We start from the raw sequence: 13,995 nt of genomic DNA on the forward strand, positions 1-13,995 counted from the left end.
CTCAGTGTAATGAAATTAAATTAAGAAAAAATATAATATGAATGAAAAACACACACATTTATCAATATTGCTATTTTTAAAAAGTAATATACTTCTGGAAGACAGTATATCCAAAACTTATTTTATGAAGACTTGGATTTAGTCATGCTGAAAATTAAGCTTTTTCTCTTGGGTATAGATTTTTTTTTGTATAACCAAGAAATACACTAAATATTTCTATTTACTAAAAACTAACATACTAAAATTTAGTTATTCTCATACAGCAGTTTCAGATACATATGGAATTCATGTGTATGCGTGTGTATGTGTGTGTGTACGTGTGTGCTAAAGCTGTACTATCCTTCAGGTCTCAAACAGTAGACAGATTGAACCTTCTATGAAACACATTGTCTAATGCTGCGTATGTAACAAGTGCATTGCTTTTACGTCACTTTTGTATATATATATTTTAGGGAAAAAATTGGGGGAGTAATTTCAGAGGTTGATTCGTATGCAGGTAAATGAGAATCCGTAGCTGAATATCATCAGTAAATTCACATTGACAATACTTCGGTTAAATAGATACAGTGTGCTAATTCTACAATAAAACACTTCCTGTATTTTACTTGTCTTTAATAAACCCTCAAACGCACTAATTTATTCGACTCTATACCTTGGCTCTTTCCTCCATTTTCATTCAGTGGATCCAACAAATAAAATATCTTCTTACAATCCCCATGTCCTATAACTAACACTTCTGGATTTATTGGAAAGGAAGAAGCCAACCCATATCTCAGTCAGAAGTAAATAAATGATATTACAAACCAGCTTTGCAAATGTATCCTAGTTATTCACCCTGTTGAGGTAGAAAAGACACATTATCTCATGGTAGTTTTCTGAGTAGTTACAGTCCACTCAATTATCTTACTTGATCAAAATCTGAGCAAAGTTTTTATGACAAGACTGGTGGAATTAGCTTATCTTCCAGAAAGCATCTACTGTACAGAGGTAGAGCACTCTCCCCAGGTGACTTCAGAGAGAAGAGGTCAGTGTGGCACTAGACAGCCAGGCTTCTGGCTGGGGAGGGTCAATAAATACCAACTGCTTCCCAGCTAGAAATTCTGAAAATGTGTCACTGCTATTCTAACGCTAAAAGTAAGCAATGGATTTCTATGTACATTCTTAAGAAAACTTTGAATACTTGTAAATGAACAAGAACTAGAAGAAAGGGAATTTTCAGAAAAGAGGAAGGATCTTCAAAGGAAGTAACAGTGTTTTATGAAAATAAAATATCACTACTGTAATTTAAGGATGTAGTAATAAATCTTTTCAGAACACAATATGCAACCTATTGAAAATGCCTAATTCTATGTATTTATGAGTTGAATAGGTGCTAAAGAATCAAAAGTAAATGAGTAAAACAGTAATAAAATCGATATGGATATTAATTTTCTGACTTTTCTTGGATCTTATAGTATATTTTCTGCATATTTGCATATTTGTGCAGGTTTAAATATTTCCATGAAGATTTTCATCAGGTTTTTGATAACAGTCTAACACCAAAACATTTTCAAATGAACAGCTCTCATTACTAAGTAGCCATTCTAACAATGGCCTGGATGAAAAATGAAAATATGTTTGTTGTAGGAATAGAGCACACTCATGCTTTTATTTGTTTCTCTATTTTTTTTTTTAGGAAAGTTGACTATGCTCAGCTCAACGTCAGTAAATATCTTTACACAACCTCTTGTCGGGGCGCTACCTCTTTTATTTTTGTTCAAAATGAAAAATGTAAATATGTAATACACATATTAATGTATCTACTGATATAACATTGAATAAAATTCACTTCAAGTCAGTATACACTATGATTGATGCATTCAGGTTGAAATCACTAAGAAGCTGAAAATAAATGCCGTCATAATAAAGGGTTGGTTATTTCTCAAAATGCTTGTTTGCCAGAGTTTCCACTTTGTATCCATCATCCTATTAGGATAGAATGCTGGGTAACTAGAATTATTATCCTATTCCTCTAAAATGCCAAGCACAGACACAGGCCCTCCAAAACACTAAAACTGAAGCTTTTGAGAGAATATTTCAATAAATAGTTTTGAGAGGAAAATAAAATTCAGATTAAAGTAAAAAAACTATATCAAAAAAAGATATGGCTATATTAATGACATAATAAATACTAACAGTACTATTCTTGTGAAGCTAGCATAGCTGGAAAAGAGAAATCATGTGCTTAAAAGTTAGTACTCACATGGACAATTAAAGCTTAAGAAATACATCAAACATTGAGGTTATCTACTGATATATTGCTTGTCTGATTTGTTTTGGGATGTGCTTAACAGCCAAATGGTCAGATCAAGGTAAGGAAGAGATCAGCTGCAAAAGTTCAGAATCACAGCTTTCTGTCTTACCTTCCACTGAGGAGGAAGCCGATAACCACCGCCAACAAAATGACTCCCACTGTCACAGACACAGCAATTATAGGAATCTGGCTTTGATCGCTGGATGCTGCAACTGCTGATAGGAGACACAGAAAATGGAGCTTGTGGTTAAAGTGATCATATGCATTCAAATAAGAGCTGCTTAATAGCCGGTAATCAATGCATGGTTTAAGCCATTCACCCACACTTGGCTGAGATTTCCCACTAATAATCTCTTCTCAATGGTGTGTAATTGAAAAGACATCTTTAGGAGAAAATATTTATTCTCCAAATGGAAATTTGGAAGAACTGCTAAGTCACTGATCATTTCCTTGTCATCATAAAAAATGAATGTAATTGTTTGCATGGTACTCATTTAGGGATCTTACATTTGCAAGATAAAATGTAGCTTAGTCCTTGATTTCAAACACCTCTTAAATAGGAGGTGCTAAGTATATGACATTTTTAGAGTTTGCATGAGGCTGTTCTCTAGGAAAAAAACAATCTCATTTTCTCCGATAGGGTTTTTTCTCATAGACAAGGTTGAAATGCCCAAAATGTCCAAAACAATGTAGCTATGACTTCACTAAAGTTAAATACGATATCACTATTCTGAATATAATTTTAAAAGTTGTAATTTCTAACAGAATATAATCACTAAATATACTTTATAAGAAGGACCACTTTTTCAAAACTATCAAGGCCATTTAGAACTTTAAGCCTGCAGTAAGATTAGATTTGTTTTCATGATTTTTTTTAATACACGGATTTAGATGAAATATTTTATATTTTAATAACACCATTACCATAATAAGAGGAATATGGACATAATTAGATAGTTGTACCTAAAAAAAAGCAAATGAATTTTTCTTTTGTCAGGATAACTAAGCCTGATTAAAATAAGAAACCTATAGAGAAAAATAAATTTTATTGATATTCTTGAGAAATCTTCAATAGGATACCTAACATGCTTATTGTTTAATGACATTATCATTTTGATAAATTCAGAGTGGCATTAGTTCATTTCCATGACAACAAATTTTAAGTCATCCAAGCTAACAACAACCATACTTCTCGTGTTTTGTTTCTTATAATCTTACAATCTGATCTTGGCCCTATCAATAGTTTGGGCATTCAAATGGTTCCCTTCCTAGTCTTATCACGTCTTCATTGATTTTTTTCAATCAAAATTGACTGACTCTCTGACAACCTGTTTACACTGATCTACACTTTTAACCCTTTCAGATCAATCTTCTAGAACCCGGTATCATCAACAACTGGTTTATGTACAAGAAAAACTATTATTTGCAATCCAAATCTATGCCCTCCCTCTTCTTGGATGATAATAGTTGCAATACAATGTCTCTTTACCCTGCTTTTTCCTATTCTCTGATGCTGAGGTGTGTGGTAGAGAATTTGTTATTGGTGAGCAGTATAATGGAGTAAGGCAAAGCTACCCCACTACCACTAGCAGCCTTTCCCAGGATTTGCCTTATTAAATTCTAAATTCAGGTTACTTATTTTCTCAGTTTTTAACTTTCTTTTTGGCAGGTGGCATTGTTTCTAGAGAAATCCATGAAGACTTGGCCCAAATAAGTTCAATGTTATTTTGTTTGGGCTCCAAAGCTTTTGACTCTCTCTTTTGATTTCCTAACAAAATCATCCCCATAATGAGTCTTCCTTGTTTTCTCAGTACACTAATCCATTCCCACTTCCCAAATTGTAGAAATGTTAAGCTTCATGGGGAAAGGTATAGCTCAAGTGGTAGAGTGCATGCTTAGCATGCATGAGCTCCTTAGGTTAAAGCCCCAGCACCTCCTTTAAGAATAAACTACCTCCCCCCACCAAAAAAACCCCCAAAACCTAGAAATGTTAAACTTTATAGATAAAAGAGAGGGATCGAGTCTGAACTCCATGGTTAAAAATAACTCCATACCTTTCTTTGGCTTTACCTAACTCCACTGTTAAAATCCTTCTTGTCTCTTCCACGACCTTGATCCTTAAAAATCTCAACCTGGGAGAGATTTTCATTTTCTTACAGGCAGCTTCTCTGCTACTTACCACCCAAACAGATGATTCTTCTTGGGGGGAACAGATCCTTATACCTAAACTTACTGATATTATTAGTGCTATTTTAATCATCAGTATGCATCTTCTTTAACTCCCTATTAGATTATAATCCTTGAGAAGAGAGGGATTGGGCTTTAAAGTCATTTGAGTCACTCATTGTACCTACAGTACCCAGTACCTAGAGTGAAAACTCTTGATGCGTAGGAAGTCAATAAGATAAATTTTAAAATAGTGAACAAAACTATTATCCCCAAAGAGTTCTTGACACAAATATTCCATTATTCAGAATTAAACAGACTGTATTCTTACTCTCTGGAGGTAAGTTTCCATGTATTACTCATCTTAGTTTCTGCAGAGTCTAGCAAAGCCAAGCACATAATAGCACATTCTTGCTGAATTATATCCAGAAGGTTTCTACATGAAGATCAAAGGGGATGGGTATGTAATAGATACTTAGTGCAAAGAAAAAGTCATTCTTAAAATGCTCGGAAATACATGTACACCAACTCAAGTAAAAATAAAATTCCACACTAAATGTAGGAGGAAATACATCCCTAAGATGTTTAATTATCTATTAATCAAAAACCTGCTTTTGTACTAAAATATTTGTGTGATACTTCTTTCCCTCTAGAAATTATGTAGGAAAAAATTTAGAAGTAGACATTCTCAGGTGAGATTTTGTAAAATATACAGAAAATGACTTCATATTAGTTCTCTCAAAGATCAGGCTGATGGATATTGGCACACTTAGAAATTACTATTTGATAAAAAAAAAGTAAGGGAAGGAATATCAAATAGTCTGAAGAAAAACTAGTCACTGAACATGCCAACATTCTAAAACTATGTGGAATTTTACTATCTTTTAAAATGAGATTTTTCATTTGTATAGTTATTCAAGCACTCAAGCATATTGTGAGATATTACTCTATGGCTTTTTTCCCAGAATTGGAGAACCACATAAGCATTATACATTACTAATGGTACATAAATAGCAGCAAAGCCTATTAGGGTGACCAGTTTATATCATATGTGTTTTGTCATAAATCCAAATCAGGATTCAAGGTATGAAAGTAAATAATCCACTACCAGTATTACATAAATTTTCTGACTGATTACATCTATTCTTATCAAATCTATTAAGAAACTCTTCTAAATAGCTCTAAATGTTCAAATTCCAATACTTTCAATTAAACATGGGACTTTCCTTGGAAAGAATTTATTATTTTTCAAAATGGCACCCTAATCTGTATAAAATCAAGTGAATGTATACTTAGACAGCTATTTTTTTTAACATTTTTTATTGATTTATAATCATTTTACAATGTTGTGTCAAATTCCAGTGTTCAGCACAATTTTTCAGTCATTCATGGACATATACACACTCCTTGTCACATTAGACAGCTATTTTTAAAGTAATAAAAATTATTTTCTATATAATTCAGTTAAACATGCTTTAAAAAAAAGTATAACTTCATCTTCTAAAGACCTATGTTATATAGGTTTATGGAAATTTTAATTTAATAATTCTTCTGTTCATTACAAAGTAAATCTACTAACTAAGCTCTCATTTTTCATTGATTTTCAAAGGGAGAAAATACATGTTTTATTTTCATTTTAAAATCACTAATTCTTACATAACTTGAATATAAAAAGTACATATTATGTGTATATATGTATTGTGTGTGTATAAACATATACATTTACACATATTTGACAGTTCACAGTACTTCTATGTGTTATTTTCTTCATAACAAGACTTTAATAGTGTCAGTTCTTTCATCTATAAACAAGGCAAGTTATTGCCTTCTTCTAATCCTGCTTTCAATGTATGCTTTAGGGCAAGTAAGTAATCTAAATATTTTTTTTGACATTTAAGAAGAAAAAGTTTTAATGCCATTTTCACTATTTTATGAAAAAAAGAAGGTACAAGAAGGGTCTTCCAGAAATATTTCCAGACCCTCCACTCAGAGATGCTGCTAGAGATTTAGATTTTTTTAGAACAATCACACTGGTTCCTGAAAGCACCATTTTCTTGCCAAACTCAGTATTAATGAAAGTCCCCTGTGGAATTTTCATGGAAAGACTAAGCCTTGTAGCCTAGTTCAAGTAAAAATTAAATGCCAATAATTCAATGAAGTATGGCAGCAGTGGAAAGAAAGTCTTTAAAAGCAAGGTTTAAACATTTCTTAAGGGTCTCCTGATGCTTCATCTCCCAGTAGACTAAAAGCAATGAGGAGCGGGGACTGATGTGTTAACCCGCTAACCTACCATAATAGCATGACAGATGCTTCCTACCTGAAGGGGTCATTCCTGGGGGAGAGAGAAGAAGCAGGAGACTGACAGAATGCCCAGGGAGAGTATTGATCCACTGACTCTTTTCTGGTAACCATTACAGAGACATGAGTTGACAGTAATTAAAATGACTTACACACTGGGATGGTTTCAAACTCAAATCTTCGACTGAAGACACCGTAGCCTGCTGCTGTGCGTGCTCGAATTTGGAAGACATATACTGAAGCCGGTTTCAAGCCCTCTGCAGTTATAGTTGTCTCTTTAGATTTGATAATTGTATAGCTGGTCTCTTGGTCCTTGGATTACACATGCACATAGAATAAAAAGAAGTCAATATATGCATTACTAATGACAGCAAAACTTAGAATCAAAGATCAGAAAAAGAATGAGAAACTGATAGAACTGCTATTAGTACAAATAAGATATTCTAGGAAACAAAAGAAACCTACACATCCTAGATGTGTTATTTATATAGAAACTTAAAGTATTTTCTAGAACTCAAAGAGGGTGGATATATTCTCCACTCATTCACCACACTTACTTTGGGCAGAAATAGATATGTAAAATTTTTAAATTCAACTTCCAGGAGATAAGTTATTTTACAGACTCTATTTTAGTACTGCTCATTGTGTGCGCATTTTTCTAATAAACGTTTTATTGAAGCGCATCTAATGTGTTACTGGTTCACAGACAAAGGTGAAAATATATCACATACTTCCAGGTAAGACCTATGCCTTTTATCTTTAGTGAATTTGATTTCTAGTTATATTTAGGGCTTGGGAGAAGGAATGAGTATGTTACTAAAGAACTTTAATTTCACGTCACTAAGTCTAAACACGGAGCAGTAAAGAAAAAATACAAATAAGCAACAATATATTTTTCCTTTTTAAAATCTTTCTATTTTTTCATATTTATGTGTTTGGGTTGAGTTAGCAGTGAATGGAAATGAAGTGGGGAAAAATGTCACTAGAAAGATAATTTTGGAAAGTGAAATAAAGAGGAACTGTTCCTATTTTGACTGTTAACAAAAGTCTAGGCAAACCACCTATAATTCATCATTACCTCTGAAGTTACCATGCTGAACATAAAATTTTGGGTTAATAACGATTTAAAACACACAAAGTCCTTGTTTTGAATTTTTTCTCCCTTTATATTTTTCTGTGTGAATTCTTGGTTAAACTTGTTTCTTCCTTAAGGTCTTTCTACATTTATTAAATTTCTGATAGATACTATAGGATGAATTAAAAATAGGTATGCTTAGAGATTTTTCCCCCTTGTAAAGAACTGGTCTTATAATAACTTAATTGATCACTGTAAACTGTTGTTTTCAGGGAATTTTGCCTTGACAGGCAGAAAAATGTATTGATTTTTTAAAAAGATCTAAGGGGAATAACATGTAAAGTATTTCTTTTTCCTATATGAGAAGAAAATGGAAAGCAAGAATATAGTTTTTTTTTCAAGCACTCTAATAAGGAATAAGGTTATTATTTAATCTCCCTAATGCCATTAAAATGTAAAACAAATGCAAATCACATCCCTTGTCCCTTGAAATTTACAGCACACCATGCTGTGCCTTTAGTGTGGACACTGAAATCATGTGCTAAACTACAGCAAGCCCATTTGTACGTTTATCCTCAGTTTCTTTATCTGTACAATTGGGGTAGAAATTGGTGCCTGGATTTCCTTATAGAAATGTTATAAGAATGAAACAAGGCAATGTATGTGAAGATGTTACCCTAAAAGTTAAAGACCCTGGTTCTTGTCATACCTCAAAGACAAGTGTGCAGTTGGCAGACAGTGTGTTGTGTAGCAAAAGATTTTAAAAGATTTATTCAAAAAGAAAAGAAACGTACACCCCCCAAGAACAGGAGGTGGGCTGACCCAAGGGAGGAAAAGCTGTGGATTTTCTCTCCCCTTTCTCTTATAGCCTCACTCAGAGGTGGTCTCTTGATTGATTGACGGCTGTTGTCCCTGGAATGCTCAGTCACGTTTGGCCCCTTTGCCCATGTCCTTACCCATAGTGTACACAGAAAATCCCACACAGGTGAGGGCTAAACTGCAATGTTATTTATAATACAATGAACATTGGGTTGTGTCAGGTTAAGTCATTTCTGCTACCGCACAGTCGTGGCTGTCATGTTTTAACCAGTTTCTTGCTGACACTCATTCAGAAGAAGTAACGTCCTTTTATGCTGGAGGCGGGCATAACACCATCTTCTGAACCATCCTTCCTCTCCTCCACTTATCTGCCCGATGCTTCCCCTTATCTAACTATCTAACAAAAATACTTATTAAACTATAAAGTATGAGTTTTAATTGTCATAACTATTATTTTTTGTCTAATTTTACACATCAAAGTCAACATCTAACCACATTCTATCCAACCACCAATACAATCTAAAATAGACAATGTATAAATATGCTTCTTTTAAAGTGGTTTTCCCATTCCTCATTTAATATGTTCAAGCATATAAAATTTTCTTAGGGTTGAGTATATCCAAATTTCTCTCTAGACAGGTATAGTTTAAATTTTAATCCAAATAGGTTTTTCTGATTCACTCTATGTAAACAACTGATCTTTGTTTTCTGTTATAGGTTTAAGTGCCTAATCTTTAAAATGTTGAGGAAATTTTATTAGAGTTTTGCAAAGAATTTAAAGTAGGTAATTAATTCTATAAAATTTGACCTAGTAATGTCAGTCATTTTCTTCACTCACAAATATTTATTGATCCTCTCTTATCTACTCTATTACCCCTTCTATGTGATAGGGGTAGAACAGTGAAAAAGCAGATAATTTCTTGATGTGTTCCTTTTAAAAAGGGTAAGTAGCTTCCATAAACCACTGTAGTTATTGATGGTCTGAGTATACTCAACTTTATGACTGAATGTGCAAGACTTTTTCAATAATATTATACTTTCCAGTTCAGCTGTGATTGAATCGGTAATTTTCAGTAAGAAATGTTAAAATATATGTTCACTATTATTTGCATTTTGTTTAAAGGGAATTTGAGTTGGTGAAAAAAATCAAATCAAAATGAAAGATTTTGGTATATTTGGTATTATTAGAATTTTTACATAAAATATTAATTAACATTTATATGTAAAGTAAGAATTTTTTTTTTTTTTACCAAAAAAGCATAAGAATATCAGGGTTAGAATTCCAGCCATGTTATTAACTAAGTACATGTGTAAATGCGGGTATGTAGCTCAACTTCAGTTTGTTTTCTTCTTTAAAATGGGATGAAATTATTTATCAAGGGTTTTGTTAGAACATACAGATGGAAACCTAGACAATATACCTAGCACTCAGCATAATCTTCTGAGCAGTTCTAGGTAAATTTGAATTGACCCTACAGCATGGTGGCAAATTCTTCTACTGAAAAGAAAAAAAGAATTAAAAAGCTTACATGATTATGACTGCTAACTACTGAAAAAAAAAAAAAAGAAATTGATAATTTGGCCAAAAAGAAAAAAAATATTGCAAGGAAACTGGAATGCTGCTCCTTGAAATAATGTATAATCTAATATAATTTGAACAAAATTATAAAACATTCTGTCCAATTTATCTACTAACATTATGTAGGTCTCAGTGGTTCCTTATGGCAGGTCTAATTGTACATTGTCTCTCTGAGTTTGTTGAATACAGTATGTCTGAAGGGACTTAGCAAAGCTTATATCAAAAGGATCAAAACCCATACAGACACATTTTGAATTATCTAAGTATATTCTAAAATTTCCTTCTGATCCACTCCTTTACATCATCTTCATACTATAATTTCCTTATATTACAAGGCTATCTACACATCTTCAACACCCACAACCAAACGCTGCCAAGTCCTTGGTCAGGGTAGTGGCTTTTGCTGCCTTCATGCCCCAGCTGAGCAAATGAGCTACATTCCCCAGCTGCTTAGCAAACACTGTTCACATGCAGCGAGGGGAGGGCCTGAGCAGAAGGAGCCAGCTGGCAAACACCCTGCCAAAGGGCAGCTTCCCTTTGCCTCTGTCTTTAATTAAGAGATGGCAATGGGCCCATCACCATGCAGGAGCAGAGAGGCCCAATGACCTCTATTAGAGCAGGGCAATCACAGGCAGAGATGCCAGCTGGCAAATGTGTGAGCCCTGGAAAGCTCTGCCACCTGTGTCTGGCCAAGAGCCATCCAATAAAATGGTAGTGTCATTCTGAAGATTCAAAATGAGCTCTGGAAACCTATCAGGACACCCACCTCAATACATGGTATAAAAGCTCATTATCCTTTATTTCTTCCCTTCTGAAAGTGTAAAAAGAAAAAAAAAAACTTTTTGTGTATTTCATCGGTATGCTCAATAATTCTGCTTGGCAAAAAAGTCTGGGAATTAGTATCTTCACTGTAAAAAGGAAAACACTGACTAAAAGAAGGTAATAACTTCCTCAAAATTATATCTAAGAGTTTTTCTGTTTTTATAGCATGTAAGTAGGCAACTTGTTATTCATTTATTTAGGTTATGGATAGAAATCTTTTTTCCCAAATCATTTATTCTTATTTTGAATTATGTAGATAATAGAATGTATTAATATAGCATGAACTATAAAATATTAAACATAAACCAAATCTTACTGAATAAATATAACTTATACAATGAACTGTAAAGAAAATATTTCAACATGGATAAAATTAATTTGAAGGAATATTAATAGAAAAGGACTCTGCCACATCACTTATGGAGTAACTGTTTTAACAGAAGTAGTAGCTCAAAGGAAAAAAAAAGATAAATCCTTGATTCTAATGAATATTTTGTATATGAGACTCAAGCATATGCTGGGAAGTAAAAGTAAAAACAATTGAAGGTTACTCATAAGAGGAAAAAATTAGAACAATTTCCTTACAGATCACAAAACAAAACAAAAAACACCTCAGACATTGGTCCAGTTAGTTGCGTCAGGTAAAGAAAAACGATGCAGGAAAATAAGGACTTGTCAAACTTTTAGTCTTCCTGCAGTTGAACTTTATTTCATCTAAGATATGTATGTTTCATCTAAGATGTTTTTGTATATATTCAAATATATAGTTTTTGGTGTATAGTTACTTTAAGATGCCATTATGAATTCCAATTTCTTTTAAAGTCAACTTTAATTACAATAAAATTCTGAGACTTAAAAGTGTTTATAAAAGAACTCATGTCTAGCTTTGCATTAGTATGCAGTAATAAGGTTTACCAAAACTTGAAAAAGGAATGTAAACCTTAATTTAACAAATTTTTTTTGGATACAGCGTTTATTTAAATTGTAGACTTCCAGAACTTGCAATTCAGTTTGGATCACTACTCCCAGAGAAACAGGGATTGGAGGGGGAGGTGGATATTAATATCATAACATTTTACTTGATTTACTCTATTTTTTTTTTTACAATAGACACTGTAAACCTTATCCCAACAAAACTTTGTCTCAGAGATATTTTCTTAGAACAATCTTGGTGAATAATCTATTTGATAATATATTTTTGGAAATACCTTATAAGTATCTTCATTTATGTTTCCTAATAATCCAGTGGTTACATATAATGCTACCAGCAAGTCATTCCTAGAAATACAACTATTTCAAAAATAACTGCTTTTCTATTCATCTATTTATAAAACCAATATATGAGCATTGTACAGATACCCAAAACCTAGAAAGAATATGTAGATAGCCCCACCCTCCCTGACATAAACTCTATTGTTTTATTCTCTGTTGGGTCTTTACACTGGTAATTGTTGACTCAGTGATGAAAGAAGCAATTTTTTAAAATGCTATGAATTACTTCAGTGTGTTTCACTGTATTTACATACACTCTTTTATCTATGCATATATACGGAATGTTGAATTTTTAAGTAATTTTCATCAATGGGATATCAGTATTTCTCATGATATGTTCGTATTAGTATAAGCGGAGCCATTTATTCCCTCTTTCATTTCCAATGTCCTAGCTTGGACAATTTCTTGGGTATTGCAAAGTAAGCTTTTGAACTTCCTCCACCCATCTTCACCCTTCCTTAAAAGAAAAGGAGGATGTCTCTGGGAGTTTGGGAGAAGCAACTGGATAAGTGTGGCTGAGCCCTTCCTTCCCTTGTCTTTTGGGATTTGCTTCTCTGCATTATGTCAGCAATCTTTACCACCTTTACTTCCACAGGAACACACGTCTGGGTCAGGGTCTTCTACTCACCTCTTAGAGGCTGGTTTGGGCACTCATTTGTCTTTACCTGGTCAATTAAAACTCAAGTTGTTCTAAATAGTGTATGTCACTCAGATCTAGACTGTACAAAAATCACAGTACAATGGGGGTGGGAGTTGGAGCAAGACTCATGGTGTCTACATATCTAAGCCAAATGCTAAAGTCCAGCTTTAGAAATTATAAATTCATCCTTAGCTTCCATCTGTGTTATTCCTTTACCAATAGCTCATCTGGTTGTGGATTCAGAAAAGAGGGAGAGGGATGATTACTGCCTTTAGATTGCAACAACTGTTACGGCAAAACATGTTACAGTGGACCTGGGTGCCAACTCAGGGAAGGCGACGAAATCAAGAAAGTAAAGACAATGTGAAGCACACATTTCCAGTTTTATGCCCTCAAATTTTAAAATAAACTGTATGCTACAGTGTTAGATTTTGATTACAGATTTTTTAAACTTACACAGTATATGTATATACCTCATCTGCTTATACTTCCTTAACAGTGTAGGTATTATGCAGGGTTACTGGCCATGAGAATGTGTTTTCCTTGTAGTACACTGCAGTCACTACTGAACATTAACAACTTCAGTGTTTGGGACACACTGAAGATGTCCTATGATGTCATCTTTTAATGCTGTGAACCCTGGTTAAGCTGATGCTAGACTATAGGCAGTATTCTGGCAGTGTAAACTGTTTGGCAGGAGCAGAACACAAATAAAGTGCTCCCTGTACATTTCTAGCTTCCATAATCATGACTGCAGATCAATTGTCATTGATCTACACAGAAAATTGCAACACGCTTTTATTCAAATTGGATAACTGCAGTTGCTAAAATTAAAAAAGAAAACAGAAAGACAGAAAGGACATTCTTTATTCTGTTAGTCTCACCTTTTCAAAGTATTTGATTTCATACTCCAGGATGATTCCATTGGGGCGATCTGGCTCTTGCCAAGACAAAGAGATGCTGTTTTTTGCAATCTTCCCCTTTTTCACATTGGTGACTGGAGAGGGGGCTGCAAAATAGTAATGCAGAGT

At 33.6% G+C, this 13,995-nt stretch overlaps 1 protein-coding gene across 12 annotated transcripts in view; it reads right to left on the bottom strand.

The window, feature by feature from the left end:
• Nucleotides 1-13,995, bottom strand: part of EPHA5 (EPH receptor A5) — a 314,401-nt gene that overhangs the window by 74,468 nt on the left and 225,938 nt on the right. For 6 of the 12 annotated variants that reach the window (XM_074344128.1, XM_074344105.1, XM_074344117.1 and 3 more), the window contains 3 exons: nucleotides 13,849-13,973; nucleotides 6,910-7,069; nucleotides 2,403-2,505 (listed from right to left, as the gene is read on the bottom strand). In XM_074344128.1, coding sequence (XP_074200229.1) covers nucleotides 2,403-2,505; nucleotides 6,910-7,069; nucleotides 13,849-13,973 — 388 coding nt within the window. Of the gene's footprint in view, nucleotides 1-2,402; nucleotides 2,509-6,909; nucleotides 7,070-13,848; nucleotides 13,974-13,995 lie in introns of all 12 variants that reach the window. The other 6 variants (XM_074344124.1, XM_074344129.1, XM_074344114.1 and 3 more) reach the window with 1 other exon arrangement.

This window comes from Camelus bactrianus, chromosome 2, assembly GCF_048773025.1.
Source record: "Camelus bactrianus isolate YW-2024 breed Bactrian camel chromosome 2, ASM4877302v1, whole genome shotgun sequence".
In the NCBI taxonomy this organism is placed as follows: Eukaryota; Metazoa; Chordata; class Mammalia; order Artiodactyla; family Camelidae; genus Camelus; species Camelus bactrianus.